The sequence below is a fragment of the Odocoileus virginianus genome, chromosome 2 (assembly GCF_023699985.2).
Source record: "Odocoileus virginianus isolate 20LAN1187 ecotype Illinois chromosome 2, Ovbor_1.2, whole genome shotgun sequence".
Lineage (NCBI taxonomy): Eukaryota > Metazoa > Chordata > Mammalia > Artiodactyla > Cervidae > Odocoileus > Odocoileus virginianus.
Genome location: NC_069675.1, coordinates 1,971,720 through 1,995,461, shown reverse-complemented (window position 1 = coordinate 1,995,461; position 23,742 = coordinate 1,971,720). Strand labels below are relative to the sequence as shown.

The 23,742-nt window shown below is 53.7% G+C and overlaps 1 protein-coding gene across 1 annotated transcript; it reads right to left on the bottom strand.

Annotated features, from left to right (window-relative positions):
- Window positions 1–1,622: 1,622 nt before the first annotated feature.
- Window positions 1,623–23,252, bottom strand: MAL (mal, T cell differentiation protein). Its single transcript, XM_020876760.2, has 4 exons — window positions 23,043–23,252; window positions 8,594–8,761; window positions 7,170–7,295; window positions 1,623–2,180 (listed from the first exon to the last, which is right to left on the bottom strand). Exons 1-4 carry the CDS (start codon window positions 23,133–23,135, stop codon window positions 2,106–2,108), a joined length of 462 nt encoding a protein of 153 aa, XP_020732419.1. The 5' UTR covers window positions 23,136–23,252; the 3' UTR covers window positions 1,623–2,105.
- Between the last annotated feature and the right edge of the window lie 490 nt (window positions 23,253–23,742).

Here is a 23,742-nt window from a genome sequence, read left to right as displayed (position 1 = left end):
CGTGGCCCGCTGGGAGGACAGCAGCAGCCTCTCTATACGGCAGGTGCCTGGCCCAAGGCAAGAGCCTTATTACACCCATTGCAAAGAGGAGGCAAATCAAAAGTGCAATGAAACTGCAAGTGATAAAAATGACTCAGGATAGGAGGAATGAGAAAGTCATGTCAGAGAATCTTCTGCAAAGCTTGTAACTAGTGAGGGTTTAGAGTTAGACAACTGGCAACTGAAAAGGAAATAGCATGTCAAAGTTCCTTTAAATTGGGTAATTGAAAAAGCATTCAGCTAAGCCTCTGGTATCTCTTTCTTTTTTGCTGGGGTTGAATATGAGCTTCTCTTAGCATCTTGGCTCATCATGAGAAAAATGAGATTTCCCTCAGTCAACACTTAATTGGAAATTTTGTTAAATATGTGACAAACTTCGGATCATTTCTTAATCTGTATTTGTATTTTTCAGGATATAGCTCCTATGTCCTTTTGTTCCTAATGCTATAAAATTTTAACTTAAATGGGCCCAGTGAAAATGACCTTTTCTGGTACCATTACCCTGGGATAACAGCTCCTGAAGCCACCCCTGAGACCCAGTTTAGTCACAGGTCCCTATACCAGAAGGGGAGTAAGAGGTCAACCTGTTAAACTTCTGCTTGAGGTCTGACTCTTTGTTCTGCGTGCCCACTCAGAAGTGATTGTCCAGCCTCTGCCCCTTGGCCTCCACGCTGGGACCTGACCAGTCTCTGAGGCACCTGTCGTGGTGTCCCAGCTCGGGAACATCATTAACATCTCTGATTGAAGTGATAATGGCGCATTTCATCACAGGAGCTGAGCTTTCAGTATTTCTAGCTGAGGGCCCTCCTTCCTCATCATCCTCTTTCCTTCTGACCCAGACAACTCATGCCCAGCATGGTACTGACACTTGTCATCATGCTTCCTTTCGCATGGCAGCCCAGTCCCCTTTATCTCTATGGAGTGGCCCAAGGAAATTCTAAATGCAGTTTCTAATTCGCATTCCTAATGGGCATAGAACACAGAACATTGTTGTTTACTCGCCAAGTTGTGTCCTAATCTTTTGGACCCTATGAACCGTAGCTTGGCAGGCTCCTCTGTCCATTGGATTTTCCAGGCAAGAATGCTGGAATGGGTTGCCATTTCCTTCTCCAAGGGATTTTCCTGACCCAGGGGTTGAACTCGTGTCTTCTGCCTTGGCAGGAGGACTTTTTACCACTGAGTCACCAGGGAAACCTGACATAGAACATACTGCCCGGAAAATTTCTGATCAGTTTCGTATAGAGTGAGAAGAAACTTCAGCCTGTTTTCTTTTGGTGTAAGGACTTTCTGACCGAGCACAGACCCCTCTGTTTTGTAGGAAAAAGAAGGGGTCCCCCAGGCTGATACTTGGTGAGTTTCTAGAAAGAGTGAAGCCATCTGACCTCCCTGTTAGCTGGGGAGAATGGGATACCCTCTCTGGGCTCTCGGAGATGCAGGGGCCAGGCACACACAGCTGTCATTGGAACTGCCCTTTGCAGCTGCCTCTGAAATTTGATCTAACCCAACAAGTCCTCAGAAAGTAGGCTGACATGATGGTGTTCCCGTGCTGGAGAATTAAAAAATAAAACACTCCCACAAAAGTATTGAACATAAAGACACTTTATAAAGTATTTCGAGGATTTATCCTGTCCCACCGTGGACATCTGCGAATATTTGCTGAACGACTTTTATTCCCCAAGATAGGTAGATTATCCTTGAAGATGCAGAATATCCATGAAGATGGAGAAACCTGCTGCAAGATGGACACTCAGAAGCGCCTGAGGAAAATTCTAGTAGGCAGTCCTCACGATCCGGTCCAGGGGCCAGCAGTCCAGTGTCACGGTCTCTCAGGTCAGTCCTCACTCCCCACCCCACTGCCCCCTTTCAAACAGGAAACGATCTTGGAAAGACAGCTCGACAGTTGGAGGATAAACGTAGCAAGCCCCCTTAATCTGACATGAAGGTATACAGGAGAATAAACCTCTCTCTTTATCCGTTCTCAAGAACATTCTGTATGCTAAAGTGTTATGCTGGAAGGCTGGCCGATCGGCAAACACCCTCTCGGTGTTCAGTTAAGTTCTGCAGCTCTAGGAAGACTTCCATCTGATTAAGGAAAACATGGCATGGACCACGTACAGCAGAGTGGCTACATATGAAAACACCTGCAACCGAGATAAATGACAATTAACTGGCTGTTCACGGGAGGAGTTTGGAAAGCCACGGGCTGTCCACGCTGGGCTGGCTGCTCTCGTGGTGCTCTGGGTTGGCAGCCCTGGAGCGTGTGGACGCCCCTGCTTCCCATCACACATGCAGGTGTGCTCTGTGTGGAGCCCTGAGCACAGACTCCAGGTGACCTCACTGAAAGGTCACGCTGACTGTCCCCGCTGAAAAGTACCAGATAAGTCCCAGGGACAGACATCCACCAATTAGCAGCCCGTTGCCAGGCAGACTGATGGACGCGAAGGTGCCAAGACTCCGGCCAATCAAGAAAAACCGACACGGGACAAAAGGCCAATCAGCACCCTAGAGCCTGACTCCAACCATATTCGAAAAGGTCCCGCTGCTTCCGTATCCACCAGGGTATATAGGTGCCTCCCCGCTTCCCGCAGGTTGCAGACCCCTGCTTCTCCCCCGCCCGTGCCTGGGAGCTCTGCCTGGGAGCGATTGCCCAATAAAGCCTATTAATACTCTGGCGCTTTCTTTGTCTTGCCGCGGCGTTCTTACACTCACGACTCGTTGGACTTGCGTGCCTGCACATGTCATCACGTCAGCGCTGCCTAACTAGAAACGAGAGCCCCCAGAGACCCCTCCAGTGATAACTGCAGGCGAATATGCCCTGCTCTTCATGGATAACTTTCTTCCTGCTCACCAGTAGGACCAGAGTCCACCAGCTGTGATCCCAGCGGTCTTGGCCAAGAGAGTTTGAACACATGGGTTTGCCACCTGGATATCTTCTAACCCCGACTGGAATCTTATTCAGAGGGAGCCAGGCCATAGGAAGTGAGGGGCTGGGATGGGGAGGAGGGATTTTTGAGCTTTTGGCAAAAGGAGGGGGCTTACTGAGAGAGCTGCTGGGAGCAGAGGCCAGGAAATGCAGCAGAAAGGTCACTCCGTGCCCTTTCAAGGCCCCAATCCACTGTGTTCGCTTGGGGAGTATCACCCAGCTCTGGGTGGCTGGCCCCCAGAGGTTTCCTTCCCCTTAGCAAATACCTGCACCTGGCTTGTGACCCTGGATGTGAGGATCAAGAGTTTCCAACCCAGGCACAGCATCCTACTGGCTGCAGTCCCGTGACTTGAAAATCCTCATAAAACCAGCAGTCATGGTGCCCCTCTCGCCCTGCCGCCACACCTGGGCGAGCCCTCACCCTCATTGCCAGGGGCGGCGAGTAACTTGAGTTATTTAATAACCAGGCAAGAGAATCCATCTGGGAATCAGACACCCTGTCCAAAGGGGGCAGTCACACATGAGTAGGAAGCCCCTCAGAAGAGGCCTCTGCCTATCAGGAGGAGCAGTGTACCAGGTGGGGGACTCAGGGCCCAACAGAGACCCTGGCAGAAGCCCCTCAGAAGAGGCCTCTGCCTATCAGGAGGAGCAGTGTACCAGCTGGGGGACTCAGGGCCCAACAGAGACCCTGGCAGAAGCCCCTCAGAAGAGGCCTCTGCCTATCAGGAGGAGCAGTGTACCAGGTGGGGGACTCAGGGCCCAACAGAGACCCTGGCAGAAGCCCCTCAGAAGAGGCCTCTGCCTATCAGGAGGAGCAGTGTACCAGGTGTGGGACTCAGGGCCCAACAGAGACCCTGGCAGAAGCTCCTCAGAAGAGGCCTCTGCCTATCAGGAGGAGCAGTGTACCAGGTGGGGGACTCAGGGCCCAACAGAGACCCTGGCAGAAGCTCCTCAGAAGAGGCCTCTGCCTATCAGGAGGAGCAGTGTACCAGGTGTGGGACTCAGGGCCCAACAGAGACCCTGGCAGAAGCTCCTCAGAAGAGGCCTCTGCCTATCAGGAGGAGCAGTGTACCAGGTGTGGGACTCAGGGCCCAACAGAGACCCTGGCAGAAGCTCCTCAGAAGAGGCCTCTGCCTATCAGGAGGAGCAGTGTACCAGGTGGGGGACTCAGGGCCCAACAGAGACCCTGGCAGAAGCCCCTCAGAAGAGGCCTCTGCCTATCAGGAGGAGCAGTGTACCAGGTGGGGGACTCAGGGCCCAACAGAGACCCTGGCAGAAGCTCCTCAGAAGAGGCCTCTGCCTATCAGGAGGAGCAGTGTACCAGGTGTGGGACTCAGGGCCCAACAGAGACCCTGGCAGAAGCTCCTCAGAAGAGGAGCAAGAAGACAGACCCTCATTTTAAAGGGAGGCCAAGAGACGGCACACCGGGGGGAGAGAGCCAGGACCAGCAGTGGACGTGAACTCAGATCCTCAGAAACCCCTCCCCGTGAGCAATGGCCATTGCTGTCCACCACGGTTAAGACCCCGGAACCACCAGATTTCTCCGGAAATTTCCAGCTACTTTCAGGCCACTCTCACCAATCCTCGGGATCCCTGTGGTGCAGCCTCTCTGCTGCCAGCCCAGGAGAGAGCGGGAAGCTGAGCTCCTGAGGAAGGTGTGGAGAAGAGAGTGAGGGGTGGTCAGATGCTCGAGAATCGAGGCCAGGTGCGCGGGGGAGAGGTCTTGACATGCCTTCTCACATCCTCGGACCACCCCCCCACCTCCGCCGCCACCCCACCCTAGGTTGTGGGAAGGGCCTGTGCGGTCCGGGCAGGGTCTGGGGTTAAATCCTGAGCCTGTATTCATGATCCCTTCTCCCGCGGGCTTGGACACGATTGATATTTTGAATACAAAGATGTGACTTTACATGAAAACTGGCTCATATTCCCCCTGGTTGGTGGGGGAGGGGCGTGTGTTCAGCTCAGCGTGTCCGCCCTTAGGCAGCACTTAGATTCCTGATTCTGCCCCGGTGACTTTGCCAGAGTCTCCTCATGGCTCTCCAACTGAGCTCGCAAAGATATGGGGACATGATCAGTCACGGAACGGATAAATAGATGATGCTGGTGTAGTCATCAGTGGAACAGTAAACAGCAAAGAGAACAAACCTCTGCTTCCCCGCCCAGCGATGTGGAACAGCCTCACAAGCCTGATCTGGGGAGAGAAGCCGGACATGGGGGAAGGCAAACAGCTCATGAAGACCCAAAGCAGGTGAAGTGGACCCCAGAAGCCAGACATCAGGACAGGGTTTATCCTGAGTGAAGGGGCATGGTGGGGCAGGGCACGAAGGGACTTCTGGGAGCTGCTTATTATGTTCTGTTTCTTAGTCTGGATGTTTGTTACATGGAGGGTTGTGAACTATGAATAATGGATGGATTACAGAAATTCATCAAGCTGTACCCCTGTGTCCTCACCTCTCTAGAAGCCTATTTGTGCTGTTATTTAGTTGCTAAGTCGTGTCTGACTCTTTTGTGACCCCGTGGACTGAAGCCCACTCGGCTCCTCTGTCCATGGGATTTCCCAGGCAAGAATACTGGAGTGGGTTGCCGTCGTTTCCTTCTCCAGGGGATCTTCCCCACCCAGGGATCAAACCTACATGTCCTGCATTGGCAGGTGGATTCTTTATGGCTGAGTCACCAGGAAAACTCAAGATATCTATGCTGTATTTTGATAGAAAGTAAAAAAGTCAGAACATGGTGGAGCCCAGTGGTTTTCAACTAGAGATTAGACCAGTGGACAGGGTTATTAACTCACCCCACTTGGATTGGTCAGTCAAGTGCTGACCCGTTATCCACATTCCATCTAGGTTTCACTGCCCTTGTCTGCAGTAATTCTACAGAAATGGTTGTCAGATGCCTTGCTGATGTCTGTTCAGAGAGAAGGCTTCTGGGGTTGGGTTGGGGGTGGTACCTGTGGTTTTTCTAGTGAGGGGGCAATGAAACAGTCATCTGAAGGTGATGGAGGAGGCGAATGACTGTCTCCCAAGGGAAAGAGAACCTGCTGTGATTCTGTTTAGAATCCAGCCATCTTGGGAGATGAACTAATATGGGGGAGGCTCCCACACTTTGGGACAGTTCAGGGGGTCCCAGGGGCCATGAGGGGCCCCTGCTCATGGAACTGGGGAGTGGCTGGGAGCTGAGGGGAGTGTGTGGCTTCCCCGGGGCAGGGGATGGGCCCCTGGGGACGGGCAGACAGGCTTCGAGGCTCTCTGCCCGAGGCCCCGGGGAAGGGGATGGGCCCCTGGGGACGGGCAGACAGGCTTCCAGGCTCTCTGCCCGAGGCCCCTCCCTCTGGGCGCAGGAAGGGCACCCACACTAACCCCCTCCCCAGAGCCCAGCGGCACCCACCCTGGGGGCTTTCTTTGAGCCTCTGTTCTGCCTTTCCCCACAGGGGTGGGGGTAGCACAGCTTTGGCACTGGGGGAGGGCATGTCGTGGTCTGTCATCACATCTGACCTTGGGATTTCCTTAATTCATAGGGTGCTGATGAGAAATCTGGGCGCTGTTTCTAAAGCTTTCTCTTAGTTTTTAAATAATATCCACAGTTAGAAATGTATCTGATGTAATGAGTCAGCATACTGGGGCAAGCCCACACATGCATAACTCTGGAAAAGAGTTTTATGAAATGATATATTCTCTTATTCCCTGTCATCCTGACCCATCCCAGCAACAAGAAGATTCAGATTATGACCGCACAGCCTGCCAGAGGGTCTGGCTTCTCAGGTGGAGGACGTTCCTTTCAGAGCTCAGAGACTTGCAGGCAAGGTGCCCCCCAGATATACAGTCTCATCCAGTCTGTCCTCCTAATGGGGTGAATGAAGGTGGTTTCAGCCCCTGTTCCACCCATTGCTCACTGGGAATCTTCAGGGGGGTAAATAAGGTCGTCCACAGGGGCTCATATACTGCCCGGCCCCGCGGTCACGTGCCCTCCTGCGCCTGCCTTCTTGAAGCCTGCCCGACCTGGGCAATACGGCATTGACTGGCGGTCACGGGAGCCCGGGCACACCAGTTCCCTCCTCCAGGGCTCTGTTTCTTCAGAAATGAGGGGGAGGTTTTAATTGAAATCTAGTGAACTAAAAAATAACAGGGAGGCCTGGGCAGCCTTCCACTCAGTACCTTTGACAGTGGGCAGCGGGAGCTGTGTGAACAGGGCACCTTGACGGTGGACTCACCACAGCAGAGATGTTTTCATGGTAAAATTTATAGTAGAAGCCTTCTTGCAGCTGGATGGTGGCCAGAGCTTCCAGGACAGAGGCGCCAAAGTAAAACAGGGCGGCGACAGAGTGGTAGGCTGCATCCTGTGGGGTCAGAGAGAGCCATCAGAGAGACGGGGAGGCCAGCTGGGAGACCGGGGGAGCCTGTGGTCCCAGCAGGGCCTGTCCACCCCACCTGACCCTGCCTGGCCTGGGCCACCGCCCCACCCCGTTGCTTAGAGACCCTGGTCTAGGGGCAGAGTAAGGACTTCAGTGGAGGAGGGGGTGCTGCTTTCCCGTGAGGTGGGATCTAGTCGTGGGTCGGGGAGCGGCCCTTTCTGCGTGCAACTGGTAGAAATCAGTTCTGGGCCCGAGAAGTGTCAGCTGTGGTCACAGTCCCCAGCTTGGAAGTGGCCTCGGTGGTCAATTCAGAAAGAAGACTCAGGCCAATTGTACTGTTGTTTTGTTGTTAGCTTTTTCCTTGAAGGATGACCAGGGATGGGGGCTCCAGTTATGTTTAAAAGCAAAACAAAGCACCTTCCCTGGTATCACAGTGGGTAGGAATCAACTGACATGCAGGAGACACGGTTCGATCCTTGGTCTGGGAAGACTTCACATGCTGTGGGGCAGCTAAGCCCGTGTGCCGCAGCTCCTGAGCCCGAGCTCGAGAGCCCGGGAGCCACAACCAGAGAAGCCGCTGCAGTGAGAAGCCGGGCACCACGACGGAGAGAGCCCCCGCTCACGTCGACTGGGGCAAGCCCGAGCAAAGCAGCCAAGACCCAGCACAGCCAAATAAACAAACAAATTATGTTTTTGCAATAAAGCACTAGAGCAGGCTTTTGAGTAGTTATGATTTTCAGGGGGTTTCTAAGTCTAGGCTGGAGGCCTTTGGAGAGTACGGGGCCTGGCTAACAGCCCCACCCCTGTCCAGGGGAGGTCAGGGCAGGTGACCCAGGTGTCAGTTCCCCCCTTCACGGGCCTCAGGCAGAATTCATGTGAAGAGCGATCACAGGCCATCCCTCTTCCCCGCCTGGTTCCTCTCTGGTGACCCCGCGTTAGAGGCGGGGACAGGATGGGACAGCAGGACTCCCACCGGCTCCCCGGCCCCTCCTGGAGGTGAAAGCCGGTCCCGCTGGGCGGTGGGAGACGCCGACCGACCCCTGGCAGGTGCGGGAGGAACAGGGAGGGATGTCAGGCTGCTGGTTTCCAGGAGAGGGGTGATCACAGAGAAGGCAGAGCCCCCGGAGAACCAGGCGGGGACAGTCAGCCTCCTGTGCGGGAGCCCTGGGCTGCTGTGGGCCGCTCGGCCTTGGAGGGCTCCTCACCCAGCACTGGAAAAGCCCGCCCCCCAGGGGAGTGTCCATCACTACCCCCTGCCCCCAGACCCGCAGGGCTGGACTCACCAGGGTGATCCATGAGGTTCTGTTGCCATGGGCGCCAATTACATACAAGAAGGTCAGGATGGTGGTGGCTACAAAGCAAAATACTGATGCGAACATGACCCAGCCCTGGATTAGGGGAATAGGCACGTGGGACGAGGAGATCAGGATCCACACCAGCCCCCCAAAGACCTGCAGAGGGAGAGGGAGAAGGGGTGACAGTCAGACCAGGAGAGCCCAGGCCCAGGAAGGGCCAGACTCCGAGGTCACGCTGGGGAACCAGGGGCACTTCACAAATATTAACTCAGTTCATCCTCACAGTGTCCCAGGTGTGGTCCTGACCCATTTGTGAGAAACAAAGGCATACGTGACTTAAAAATGTTATCCCTAGAAAGGATTTATACCATCCAGTTTTATCAGTAAAGGGCAAATTCTGAGATTATATCTTTCCTAGTATTTTTTATAGAAAAATATCCCTTCAGTCGTCGGGGGAAGGCTATGCTGTGCAGTCTGTGAGCCAGGAACTGAACCCAGGGCCTAACCACTGGACTGCCATGGAACTCCCCCAGATATCCTTTCTCTTGTAAAATGGTAGTGACCAGCAGATTCTGTTGGTCTTGGCCAAACAAATTAGCCACACTATATCGTTAGCATTTAATAAAAAACTTGATCTTGAAATCCCCAAGTCTCAGAAGTTCTCTGACTGTTGGAGGAGGGGTTAGAGTGGGGAGGCCCAGGTCAGCCTGATCTAAGGTTTCCTAGGACAGGCATGAGACAAACACTCCTCCCTGCCGTCATTATCCAGAAGACACCCTGCTTAGCGTCCTCAAGGCTGGGGAGCCCCCAGGATGGTAAGGACAGACATAGGGGTCGTGACCTCAGTGCCCCAGTCCAGCTCCCCCTGTGGACAAGGCACAACCGTGCTGGGAGTCTCTGCACCTGCCTCCCCTTCTCCTGGTCCGTCTCCATTCCAGTGAAGTCACCTCAGCCTCTCCCAGCATCCCTAGCCAGAAAAGGCCTGGGCTGGGACACAGGTGGACAGGGCTTTGCAGTCAGAGGCTCCAAGGAGCTGCAGAGCTTGGCACCATCCTTCTGAGGGTCTGGGGGTTGAAGACAGGCCCCCTCCTATCCCTGCAGCCCCTGTGGTGTGACTGCACATGGCCACACCTTGACCCTGTCTCCCTGAACCTACTGCCTGCTCGCTGGGTAAGAGGCAGCACTTCCTCACAGGTGTTCTCTGAGCCTCTTAGCTGAGAAGCACCAGGGGACCATCACATTTGGGTAAAAAAATCAGTGCAGTGAAGAATCTGCAGTGATCAAAGCCAAGGTGGGCCCGGTGAATCAGATGAAGGCAGCTCTCACCGGAAACTTCCTCTTGCCCTAACTGAGACCTAGTGGGACACACTTTCCAATAATCAGTGGAGCAAATTCCACCAAATAAAACCTCCCAGATTGCCGTAGAGTAAGACGTGTGTGTACATTCATCCATAATTGCCTTGAAGATCAAACAGGCTGCTAGGCCTTTTTCACAGGATCCGGGACAGAAGGATGTGAGCGTGCTGATGGATGAGATGGACTTGGACTTGGAAGGCATGAGAGCTTGGCATGGAGAAGAGGGTGGATGTGGCATGCCCAACACATGAGCAGGGGCCTGCAGGCACGTAATGTGGGAGGGCATCCCCACCAAATCCACTGGAGGAGGCCCCGTAGCATGGAACTCTTGGGCCCCAGCTTCCTCCACTGCAAATGGCACTTTGGGTGGTATGAACTGCCTGAAACTGTGTGCATGCGTGTGAAGCTTCTGGCCCTGTGCCTGGCATCACCCAGACAGGGGGAAGACTGCTCACCCAGGATGCCAGCAGCCCAGGGCATACAGACCCCGAGTCAGTCAGTGACAACTCAGGATGATTACCAGCCCTGAGTGGGCAGAGTAGCACCAACTGGGACAAGGCCCCAGGAGGTTTGAAGGGAGAGGTGGACTTGGCTGATTTCGTTTGTTTTTAATCACTCGGTGATGTCCGACTCTTTGTAACCCTGCCAGGCTTCTCTGCCATGGATTCTCTAGGCAAAAATACTGGAATGGGTTGCCATTTCCTTCTCCAGGAGATCTTCCCGACCCAGGGATCAAACCCACATCTCCACCTCTCCTGCACTGGCAGACAGATTCTTTACTGTGCCTGGCCAAGTGGTCAGGACGAGGCTTTCCAGGGGAGGAATGAGCAGCTGACCGGCCCAGAGGCTGCTGGAGCAGCAAGGATGGCTTAGGAAGGCAAGAGGCTGGGGCACAGGGGTGGGAGGAGTTGCAGCTGGAGGCAGTGTGACCTCCACACGGGACTAGTTGCTGGGCCACCTCAAAGGCTTCCCTGGCCCCACTCAGTGGAAAACCGAGATTCAGCATAAATCATGTGGCTGAGCCAGTGCCGGGCCACACTCCACCTACAAAGTTTGCAGAGAGCAAACAGCAAGCTGAAGCCCACACCCAGGAGATAAGGCGTCCAGGGAAGGGAGCAGCCCACCCCACCCTGGCCTCAGGACCCCACCGGCCAAATATTTGTCAAGAGCGAAGGGGTAGGTGAGGGTTCAAGCACTTCTCCTCCTAAAGGAAACCCGGAGGGGGCCCCCAGCACCCAGGAAGCACACTGAGAGGCAATGGTTCTGAAACGTCAGTCACGCCAGTGGGGACATGGCCCCAGTTTCCAGTCATCCCTGTCACCAGGCCAGCTTCCTGCCGCCCCTGGCCTGCACCCTGGACATCATCCTCCATAACAGAGGTGGTGAAGCTGGCAGGGGTGGTCTCAGACGAATGTCTCTAAGCTGAGTGGCCTGGGTGTCACCAGGGTTGAGCTCTCCCTCTGGGTCCCGGATCCCCATGCTGGAAAATGGATGTGGCGCCTGGGCTAAGGCATGGTCCTTAACTATCAGTCTACACTGCCTGGGCCACCTCCAAAACCCCAGTGCCTGGGCCTCATGCCCAGGAGAGGAGCAGAGTTCCAGGACAAGAAGCAGACATCCCAAACTCTTTGCAAAGGCTTTGGAATGTGTTTCCGTAACACAATCGGTCCATGGATGATGTTCCGGTAACTCCCGTCAAACCAGAAGAAATGGCTTCTATCTCTAGTATCTAGCGATGCTGGCCAAGATGCCGCTCCGGTCCCAAGTGGCTCCAGTACAAAGTTTCCTTTCCTCTTCTTAAGCTTCCATCCCTGTTTGGCCCTGAACGTGGGAGTCACTAGTCCTTGGGTGTCCTCTGGATGTAAGGACATGGCCTGTGTGTGTGAATGGAATAGAGCTGGGATCTGAGCCACTCTGGTGTTTTAGGACTGGAGACTGCTGTCTTTCATTCTGTCTGGGTTTAGATGCTGAGCGGAGGTGAAGTGCTGTAAGAACCAAGGGTATTGTACAAAACTAGACAAAAAATTGCCAAAAAGTTTTTGTTGGTTGTTCACCTCCATCAAACAATTTTTGTGAATAAAATTTCTTCAGCAGGTGGTCTTGGGGAGGGCTCTCATGTGAATTCAGAGTAGGTCCTTTCTCTCTCTTTTTTTTTTTTGCCACACTGCAAAGCATGTGGGATCTTAGTTCTCCGAACAGGGATCGAACCTGTGGCCCCTGCATTGGGAGCTCAGGGTCCCAACTGCTGGACCACCAGAGAACTCCTCTGTCTTTTCATTTCTGAATTAATCAAGAGGAGGCAGGCGGAAGTGGTTAAGGGTGTAGATTTCGGAATCCCTGAGTTTGAATCAGCTCTCACACATTTTGCTGGTGACTGGTTGTCCCTGGGTTGATTCCTTCCTCTCTGGTCCCTATCTGAAAAACAGTGACAGCAGCAGTGCCCACCCCATGGAGCTGGGGTGAAATGGGTCTATACCTACAGGAGGCAGCCCACAATAAGTGCCCTAGATACTGTCACAACTGGCATATGATGGGGGGAAGCCTCACCTGTAACCACGTGCAAACCCCAGTCAGTCAGGATGGCAACACATACTTATCCCTGCTAGACCTCCCTGGGACCCAGAATTTTAAAATAAAAATAAAATTCCAAAAGCATCAAAAAGTGAAAACCCCACCATCTCCCAGAAATCAAAAGTTGGGGGAAATTTGTCCACTTCTGCAAAAGGGAACAGTAAGGACATAAAAAGATGAGAAAGCCTTCCTTCAAACAATGAGCTTTGGTTACAAGAGAGGGAAAAGGATTCCATCGGCACATTCTTGAGACTGGCAGACCGTCTCCATCGCTTGTGCAAGGCTGAGAGCTCTGGGTCCACAATTGTCCAGTGTTTTCACTGCAGGACTCGGATCACTGAGGACAAGGCAGAAGAATTGCTCAAATTCTCTGAATATTTTTCTGGGGTTCCATTTTACTCTGTCGAGGCCACCACAAGCAGGCACTCTTCCAATAACGAGGCAAGTCGTTTTCCAAAGAGGACGTCCCACGAAGGTTGTTCCCACACACACCGAGTAGTGTGGTCCCCGGGGGCTCCGTGTCAGGATTCCCAAGCTCCCAGGGCAGGGGGTGGTCCAGAAGGCATGCGTGAACAGGAGCCTGTGCCTCTAACTCTGGGGGGTTACAGGGAACTGGCCGCAGAACACAGCCCGCTGGGCCCTCCAGGCCCTCAGGTGCTCTCCCAGGAACAGCAACTCCAACTGGTGTTTCTGGAAGTGTCTGTACTCTTGGAACTCTTTTGGCAGTCAGGGATCATTGCGATGCCAGGCGGGCCTGTGAGGGTGGCCTGACCGGTAGAGGAGCCATGTTCCTGGAGAAGTAGCAGTCCCAACTCTAAGTCTTGGTTGACTGAAAAGAGCAATCATTCCGTGAGGTGGAGTTGAGGGCATTTTCCTGTGTGTGTGTGTGTGTGTGTGTGTGCACACGCGTGTGTGTGTGTAGAGGCTGGCTAAGGATGAACTACTGCAAAGAAGTACAGTTTGGCCACCTGATGCGAAGAGCCAACTCATTGGAAAAGACCCTGATGCTGGGAAAGATTGAGGGCAGGTGGAGAAGGGGAAGACAGAGGATGAGATGGTTGGATGGCATCACTGACTCAGTGGGCATGAGTTTGAGCGAACTCAGAGAGATAGTGAAGAACAGGGAAGCCTGGCGTGCTGCAGTCCATGGGGTCGCAGAGAGCTGGCCACGCCCGAGCGACTGAACAGCAACAGCCGCTGCAGAGAAGGGAATAGTCACCAAGTCAAGAGGAAAGGAGCATCGACCGGCAGGAGGCGGCCCGGGAAAGGGAGGTCAGAGCACTGAAGCCTCCCCCAGGAACCAAGAAAACTTCTGAGGGGGAGGCTGGGGTCTCCTCCAGTTCTGAAAGGCAGAGAGAGCGGGAAGCAAGCCCTAGTTCTGATATGAGCCGCTCCACCCTTGTATTGAGGGACTGGGCTCCCAGCAAGTCTAAGGAAAGCCGTCTTTCACTCGCTCACTTCCTCAGTCACCCACTCATTCATTCATTCACTTGTGCATTTAGCAGACACAGCAAAGTGCACGGAGGGCAGGTGCACCCAGGGAGACAGACTTCATTCAGAGCCACACTCGTACCTGGAGCCCGCCTCTCCCTTCCTGTCCCGTCTCCTCCAGTCCTACCACCGAGCCCCACCTGAGCAGCTCTGGGGCCACGAAGGGCAGAGCCAGGTCCTGGTGAAAGTGTCGGCGTCCCAGTGAAGATGACCAGCTAAGCACTGCTGCCTAGGACAGGGACAGAGCCCAGACATTTGCACAAGGCCCCCTCCTCTGACCCTGTGAGGTGTCTGGGGCAGGTCAGAGACTCTCTGTGTGGGGACCCTTTCCTCCTCTGAGGCTACTGTGATGGGGAGCACCAGCAGAGGTGCTAAGGCTTCGTGACTCAGTTTACTTTCCAGGTGCTCTGCCCTTTGGCCCCTTTGTCAGCAGGCTCGCCCTTTCTGGGGGACCCGTTATGACATCATCCTCCCCATATAGACTTAGATAGTGTCCCTTTTGCTTCCCAGCTGGCTCAGGTGGTGAAGAATCCAGCTGCCAGTGCAAGAGATGCAGGAGACTCGGGTTCAGTCCCTGGACTGGGAAGATCCTCTAGAGAAGGACATGGTAACCAACCCCAACATTCTTGCCTGGAGAATCCCACGGCAGAGGAGGCTGGCGGGCTACAGCCCATGGGGTCATAAAGAGGTGGACACCACTGAGCATACAGGCATGCACTGCTGCTGCTGCTAAGTCGCTTCCGTCGTGACCAACTCTGTGCGACGCCATAGACGGGTCTCTTTAATCTGAGGATGAGGCCAGGACTCAGGGCGCCTTGAGTCTGTTGGTGAGGAGATGGATAGAGGTTTGGGATTCAGAGATAGGCTGTGAGCTCAGGTCCGTAGCTGATGTTAACAGGACGAGTGTGTCCAGGCCGGAGTCCCTCCTCCCGCGAGTCGCAGGGAAATCCCCTCCGCCCCGGTACCCACCCCCTTCTCTCTCCATGGCACCGGTCACAAGCATGAGGGGGTGCTTCTCCCCCTCCTTCCTGCTCCTCTCTTCTTGCCTCTCCCCTCCTAGCCTGACTGCATTCTAACAGGAACCAAGGCTCCAGTGTGGAATTTCAGGTCGGCTGAGACTGGCTGTGTGGCCCTTCTTCCCACCACCCATCAATGGGTGACGGCTGGTGACAAGGCTTTTCTTCTGGTTCCCACAGATGTTTTTAGGTCCTAGGACCTTGGTGTATTAAAATGATTCAACACAGGGGTTGTTTTGCCCCAGTGTGAGCACAATATTAATCACATAGTGGGACGGACAGAGTCCCTTGGACTGCAAGGAGATCAAACCAGTTAACCCTAAGGGAAATCAACCCTGAATACTCATTGGAAGGACTGATGCTGAAGACGGAGCTCCAACACTTTGGCCACCTGGACTCATCGGAAAAGACCCTGATGCTGGGAAAGACTGAAGGCAAAAGGAGAAGAGGGCGGCCGAGGATGAGATGATTGGATGGCATCACTGATGCAATGGACATGCACTTGGGCGAACTCGGGGAGATGGTGAGGGACAGAAAGGGTTGATGTGCTGCAGTTCACGGGGTCGCAAAGAGTCGGATACGGCTCAGAACTGAACAACAACAAGGGAGGGACAGGGAGCCTGGGAATCGAGGCGGAGAGTTGAGGCTGCTACATTACCCTAGAACTAGTTACACCACTACAGGCTGCCCACCCGGAAGCTACCAGGAAGCTCAGCTTCCCACCAGAATGCAGGAGGCAAGTCAGAGTCCCGTGACGCGCAGAGTACCAGGGCCCTGCCCTATGCGCCGTGGACAGTCTGGAAGCTGTGAGGAGCTGGCCCACGTCTCCCTAAGGCACTGCCTCGGGGCCCAGGGGTGTCAGTCACTTGGTGTCCTCACATCCCTCAGCATCCAGAAAGAACACCCTCTGGGGCATCTCCTCAATGCCTACCCCAGGGGCCCCGGTCCAAAGCACCAAGTCCAGGTGCCAAGTGAGAGCCACAAGGAAGCCCAGCTAGGCTTGTCGGAGGGGCGGGAGCTGGGGCCCAGCACTGAATCCAGGAAGAGCCAGCCCCCAGCCAGGTGCAGGCTGGCCCCATCCCACTTCGAGGCCAGCCCCAGGTAGCCCAGTCCCCACACCCGGCCCCGCCCTCAGACAATGTGTCCTGAGTCCAGAGCAAAGCCCTTGGATAAAGAAGACGTGGCACACATATACAATGGAATATCGCTCAGCTATATAAAAGCACAAAATAATGCCATTTGTAACAACATGGATGGAACTAGAGAATCTCATACTGAGTGAAGTAAGTCAGAAAGAGAAAGACAAATCCCACATGATATCACTTATGTGGATGTGCGCTAAGTCACTCAGTCCTGTCCGACTCTTTGCCACCCTATGGACTGCAGCTGGCCAGGCTCCTCTGTCCATGGGATTCTCCAGGCAAGAATACTGGAGTGGGTTGCCGTGCCCTCTTCCAGGGGATCTTCCCAACCCAGGGGTCGAACATATATTTCCAGCATTGGCAGGCAGGTTCTTCACTACTAGCGGCGCCTGGGAAGCTCTGATATCACTTATACATGAAACCTAAAATATGGTACAAATGAACCTAGCTACAAAACAGAAACAGACTCACAGACACAGTGATCAGACTCGTTTCCAAAGGTGAGAGGAGGAAGGTGAGGGATGGACAGGGAGTTCGCGGTTAGTAGATACAAACTTCTGCATTTAGCATGGATGAACAACAAGGTTCTCCTGCATAGCACAGGGAACTATATCCAGTCTCCTGGGATAAACCATAATGGAAAAGAATATTAAAAACAGAATGCAAACCTATGGTTGATTCATATCGATGTTTGGTAGAAACCACTGCAATACCATGAGGCAATTATCCTTCAATTAAAAATAAACAAATTAAAATAAATAAATAAAAACAGTGTGTACACGTGTAAACCTGAGTCACTTTGCTGTACAGTAGAGATTGCCACAACACTGCAAATCAACTCTTCTTCAATTAACAAAAAAGCCAAGCCCCTCCCACAGCGGCCCAGAGCCAAGCCATTCCGACTGCGGCCCTGCATCGCAGGCAGCGTGACCCTCCTCCATGCTCCCACAGTGGCCCAGAGCCAAGCCATTCCGCAGGGGCGCAGAGCTGCATCGCAGGCAGCGTGACCCTCCTCCAGGCTCTCTGGCAGCCGGGGGGAAGGGGGCGGGGGCATGGAGGCTGTGGGTGCAAATAGCCAGCCTGACCCTGAGTGTGAGCTGTGCCTTTGCAGGGGCATCTGGAACCTGCCCCCTCTCTTCTGACAGCGCTCAGACAGAGAAGGGGGTCCCATCAGCGATGACTTGGGGTGACTTATGGCAAACTTAAAAGTAAACTTTTTCAAGGCAGCTTGGTCGTGATGACACATGCACGCACAGATCGGGGAGCTAAGCCACATCTTCACACTTAGCATTTTCCAGAAAACAGCTCAAAGTCACTGTTTCCTGATCAAAGTAGCCTTCCCGTTCTTGAAAAACTTGAAAAGTCACTTCTCAGCTCCAAGGACAAACCTCTGAGAGGCTTCTACCTCCCTCCCTTTAGAGAAGAAGAAAGGTGAAAACCCAGCTGTGCCCTTAACAGCTCCCGGGAGGGTCTGGCAACACAGGAGAGACCCAGGGCCAGGAGTCAGAGGGCACAGTCGGGGAAGCCAGGCTGCCCAGCACAGGCCAGCAGGGCCAGCCCCCCTCCCTGGTGACTGGAGGAGAGGTCCCTGGCTGGGGTAGCAGGAAAATCAACCCAGGAGCAGAGAGGTACTTGCCAGGAACCCAGGGGAGCCTCAGGGCACCCGGCTCCCCGCCCAAGCCTTTCACTGTCCCCCCTTAAGCATTCAGGGTGTAGACTGGCCTCCCAAGGATGGCTCCAAACCCAGCTGGGTCACTGGGGGCCATGCAGTGGGTATCAAATGCAGATTCTTGGACCTGCCCAGGAACTAGTGGCTCAGAACCTCCAGGGTATTTTTAACAACAAGGCCTTAGGCGGGTGTGGGCTCCCCAATATCTCTGAACTGTCCCTTAACCCTCTGGGGGAGTTGGGGGAGAAGAGGGAAACAGGCCTCACCCAGGGCTGCCAGGTGGGCAGAATGCTCCCTTTTGCTGTAGTCAAAATCTGTCAAGGGTGTTGGGGCGAATTCAGGACCTGCTGTCACTGCAAGGAGGCCCATCCTGGAGATGGAGCTCCCAGGCGAGTGCCTCCCCTCTCTGAGCCTGTTATCCCCCCAGCTGTAAAAATTCCACGTTTCTGGGATTCTACAGCTCTCATTCCCTAGGGGTCTCCAGGCTGCCTTTCCCGTGGAGCCAGAATGCCAACCTCCCATTAGAAAACTGCTTTGTTATCCTGCCCCCACCCTAGCCCCACTGTCTAGTTCCCGTTCGGTGGGTCTGCCTTTCCCCAGACAGGTGAAGCTCCAGGGTAAGTGCCAGGACTTTTCTCTGCTGTGCTTAGTCGCTCAGTCATGTCCAACTCTTTGTGACCCCATGGACTGTAGACCGTTAGGCTCCTCTGTCCACGGGGATTCTCCAGGCAAGAACACTGGAGTAGGTTGCCATGCCCTCCTACAGGGGATCTTCCCAACCCAGGGATCGAACTCAGGTCTCCTGCATTGCAGGCGGATTCTTTACCATCTGAGCCATCAAGGAGCCTGGGAATACTGGAGTGGGTAGCCTGTCCCTTCTCCAGGGGATCTTCGTGACCCAGGGATCAACCCGGGGTCTCCTGCATTGCAGGTGGATTCTTTACCAGCTGAGCCACCAAGCAGTCCTGAGGACTTTTCTGGTCACCGTCAAATAATAAAAGCCCCCAGTCACTTTGGGTCCCTGAGAGTCTCACTTTAGTGTTAATAACTACTATGTTCAGGCTTCCCTGCAATGCGGGAGACCTGGGTTTGATCCCTGGGTTGGGAAGATCCCCTGGAGAAGGGAATGGCTACCCACTCCAGCATTCTTGCCTGCAGAATCCCATGGACAGAGGAGCCTGGCAGGCTGCAGTCCACGGGTCACAGAGTCGACACGACTGAGCAACCAAGCGCACGTGCAGCACACGTTCGGTCCAGCGTCGGCGCAGCCAGTGGTTCCTGGTGGTTCCCCACCTTCACCCCTAAAACTGCACACCACAGGCTTTGCCCCTCACCACTTGACCTTCTCTGAGTCCTCGGGCTCCTGAGGTGTGCAGGGGGGGTGGGGGCAGCAGCATGCCTGGAGATGTGGGTGGCGGCCCCAGCACACTCTCCATACAAATGTTGTCTTAACGTCCTCTAGCTCTGCCTCTAGCAGGCTGGGGAGGAAGGAGTTGGGGGAAAGATTATTACATAACCTGTTCTCAGGCAACCCCTCCAAAGGTTTTGAAAGGGAGGTGTCTCTCTCAACACTTTGTGAAAGAAGTTTCCTTTGGGGACCCTGGCTGGAGCTTGAGACAAAAGCATCCTATGTTAACATCCTGTTTTCTGAACATGTCCCAGTGTCATGAAGCCCCTGGCTTAGGCGAGGGCAGTGGCGGGGCGGGGGAAGGGAAACCAGAGCCTTGGCTCCAAAAGGAAAAATTCCCTTGGTGGGGTGAGGGGGGACAGGCCAGAGCAAAGCCCTGGGTGGAGCTGTTGGGGGCGGGGGGACATTTGACATTCCACCTGCGCTTGAAGGGGGGTGTACACCTGTGGCCCACTGCCTGCTGCAGCAGCAGGGCCTTGGTGGCTCTGGGGCACTTATGGAGACAGGGTCTTGCCACAGCCTTCAGAGGTCAGGAACCCAAGGGTAGGGGTGCAGGCCTAGGGAAGAGCTGCCTTGCTCCACCCAAGCCACCACCCTTCCCTGCTCCTGGGCAGTTTCCTAGTCTTGGGGAGCTCAGCAGAGCTCCACCCTGCAGACCTGGAGGCTGAAAGTTTGACTGCGGCGCCTCCCAGGCTACTGGGAGGTCAAGCATGAGAATATGGACTGTGAGTAATCAACAACTTGCTGGACCACAGATTTAAAAAATAATCAAGCCTTTCACACCCATTGGACTAGCAGAAAATTACAAAGTCTGACTCTACCAAGTGAGGCAAGATGAGGCACAATGGGGACTTTGATAAGCTGCTGGTGGGAGTCAGGAGGGTTATACAGTATGGAGACCTTCTTTCTAAAGGAATGCAAAGTCAGCCGGAGTCTTGGAAGAGGCCTGAGCAAGAAGGGGTCCTGAGCTTAATTAAGCTTCATCAGCTTCCTGGTAACCTTACTTATGAGTTGGAGTAACCATTTTGGACATCAGTGTGCTAACATTTGGGAAAATAGGGTATGCAATCCCTATGACCCAGCGAGTCAAATCTCTTTGTGTTCTCAAAAGAAATTCCCCAAAGTACAGGAGCAAACTCAAGAATGTTCTTTGGCAGTGCCGTCTGCTATATCACATTTGGAAATTACCCAAATGCCCATCAATAAAAGACCGAATAAAGAGTGTCAGTGTGTATAAACCTTAGAACAAGGTTGTATGAAACCCATGTTGAAGAAGGATGTGTGCCATCCTTTCTATAAAGCAGGAAAACATGAAACCACACAGGTGTAATCATAGATAGTTAGGGGTGCAGTAAAAGTCTAACACTGAACACATGTTCAGCCCAGAGGTGGTCCTGAGGCTGAACGGAAGAGAGTGAGATAATAGCAGAATATCCAGGCGGCTTAGATGTCATCTGAAAGCTCTATTTCCTTACTACTAAGAGTAAATAAGGAAAAATATTAAGATATAAAAACGTTGAGTGATAATTACATGAATGCCTATTAAAGTATGTATACTTTTCTGTCATTTTTTGAAATAGTTCTCAATTGTTAAAAAGTGAAAATGCAGTTGGCACAACAGAAAACTAACCATTTAAAATTGACCTGTTCAATAGCATTTAATACCTTCATGATATCGTGCGCTCACCACCTCTATCTAACTTCAAAACATTTTCATCATCCCCAAAGGAAACTCCATACCCATTAAGTTGCTCCACATTTCTCTCTCTTCTCAGCCCCTGGCAAACCACCAATTTGTGCTCTGTCTCTAGAGATTTACTCATTCTGGACATTTCATATAAGTGGAATCAAATACTTTTGTATCTGGCTTCTTTTACTTAGCATAGTGTTTTCAGGTTTATCAAACTGTATCAGTACTTGATTCTTTTCTACAGTTGAATAATATTCCACTGCATAGAATATCACAATTCGTTTATCCATTCACCCCTTGATGGGACATTTGGGCTGTTTCCATTGGTTGACTATTGTGAATACTGCCTCTATGAGTACACATGTTCACACACCTATTCAAGTCGGGCCAAGAGGAGGAAGGTGTGCCAGAGTCTTTTGTATTAAGCCCAATGAACACATTTTTAAAAAATTTATTTATTTACCCATGCTATATGGCTTTTGGCATCTTAGTTCCCCAATCAGGGGTTGAACCCTGGCTCCTGGCAGTAGAAGGGCGAATTCTTAACCACTGAACCACCAAGGAATTCTCAACACATTTTCTTATGCTTCCTGTTATAATGCTCCCCAAACAACTACAAAGGCAGAGTTAAAAAACTCATTAGGGCAACTCAAGAGATACTAGCAAGTCCTGTGGCTTAAAAATCTTTCTGCCCCATCAACACCTCACCTTTAGCCTTCATCACTTACAATCACCAAATTCTCTCGCTATAAATACAGTAGCCTCTGAAGGGACAACCTATTGCTTACTATACATGCTCATTTTCAGCCTAAGTGCTGAATAGAAGCACAGAGATGAGCCATCTGGGGAAGGAGTTTTCCAGTGAATGCAAACCCCTTCCACTTTGGGACTGGGTGTCCCCACCTACAAATGGTGTGGCTGTGCTTAGAGGTGTCTAGAGCTTCTTCTTGATGTCACTTCCTGGATTCTGGCTAGCACCAGGATTTCAAGTTACCCTGTCTACATGCAGGTTTGGGCTCAGGTTCAGTGGGACGGTGCCACCAGGCAACCTTGACCACTTCAGCCGTCTCCCCCGTGGGCGCTCCCCCCACGCCCCATGGGTAACAGAACCTGCTGGGTTTGCTGTTCATGCCTTCCCCAGCCAAGCAGGAGGTAAGAAGCTGGGGTCCCCTTTTTAAACAGGCTGGATGTCTTCTTTACCAGCTAACACTCCAGGCAGCCACTACTGCGGTGGGGGTGCAGGGACAAGAGTCTCCTGGCTCATGGAACCGCACCCGGGAAAGAAGTACAGCCTGCCCCTTCCCAGGTGAGAGCCTGGGACCCTGGGGAGCTTAGGCTGAGGGTGGTCTGAAGCCTCCCCACAGAGAGCACTTTCCAGGAGCCCTGAGGAGGAAGCGCTTTCCCACAGTCTCCCGTTGGGGCTTCAGTGTAAGGAGGGACCAATAGCAGGTGCAGAAGTCCTTGGATGCTCAAGGTCAGCCAAGTCAGGGCCCGGCTTTCAGGTTCCTCCTCCTTCCCCCGCTCCCCACACTGTGCACAATGACTGTGGCTGAGCAGTCACAGCCTGTGGGGTTATTTCCAGATCAAAGTGGTGGCCAACTCCTTCACTCACCAGAAACGTTCAAGAGAAAACAACCCAGATTCGGCTCCTCCTATGACATTAACCCCATCTCCACCCTTAGCTAGGTAATACGCAGGTGTCTTTTGCTGATTTTTAAATTTTAAAACAAAATCCTAACCCTGGGGAGAGCTGGGTGCCTCTACAAGGACGCCGATCGCCAATAAGCCCATGAGAAGCAGGTTGGGAGCGCAGCTTTGGACCCGGAGCGCTCCCAATGGACCCGGGCCAGCTTCCGACATTTGATCCGTGTTGCGAGTTTGGTTTTTCCACCCAACTCTCGGAGACGGTTTATCTTGGGCTAGAAGGGGCCAAAGTAGCATCGCGGGGTGGGGGTTGGGTAGAGCCTTTCCTTCCCCGGCTACCCGAGGCTCACGGACCCTCGCGGCTTGCGGCAGAGGAGAGCGCACTCCACGACCCATCCCGTCTTGCCTTCCCCGGCGCCGGCGCCGGCGCCGGGCGCGCCAGCCACTCACAAATTCAAAGATGAAGAGCAGGTCCGGGAAGGTGGTGAAGACAGCGAAACCGCTAGGCAGGCTGCTGACGCCGGACGCCGCTGAGGGGGCCATGCTGGCGGGTTGGCGACGGCCTCGGAACCGGACGGGACGAGCGCAGCTCTGACTCTGCGCTGACCGCTCTCTCGCTTGGCGGAGCCCAGTGGCCCGGGCGCCCCCGCGCGCGGGTTAAGAGCAGGGGCGCCCTGGCCGAAGAGGGAGGAGCCCCGGCCGCCGCCGCCCGGTCCCCGCCCGATACCGCAGGGTGCGCCCCAAGGGCCCTGCCCAGCGCCGTGGGCGCAGCCCTGAAACACTCCGAGGCTGAGACTGGGGTTTGACTCCTGAACCCCACGTCTGGGCGCCACCTTCCATCGGAAGCCGAATAGCCATTCGGTGAGGCGCTTTACACTCTGCAGGTGATCGGCATTTCTTAAGAATGAACACCATCAACAGCTAGGCTCCCCAAACTCCGCAGGCACCGTGGCAGCTCTTGGATCAGCATGGCGCAAACTGTTCTTAAGTTGGGGCTCTTTTATCTTTCTGCCGGGTGCGTTAATATGCATCCAAGTTCACCGTGGGACTAGGTCCCTGCCTTGCAGGGATGTGCTGAGACCAGGTACGGCCACCCATGCCTTCTCCCTGCGCCCTCAGACCCTGGAGCCTGAAACTCTGCACCACCCTG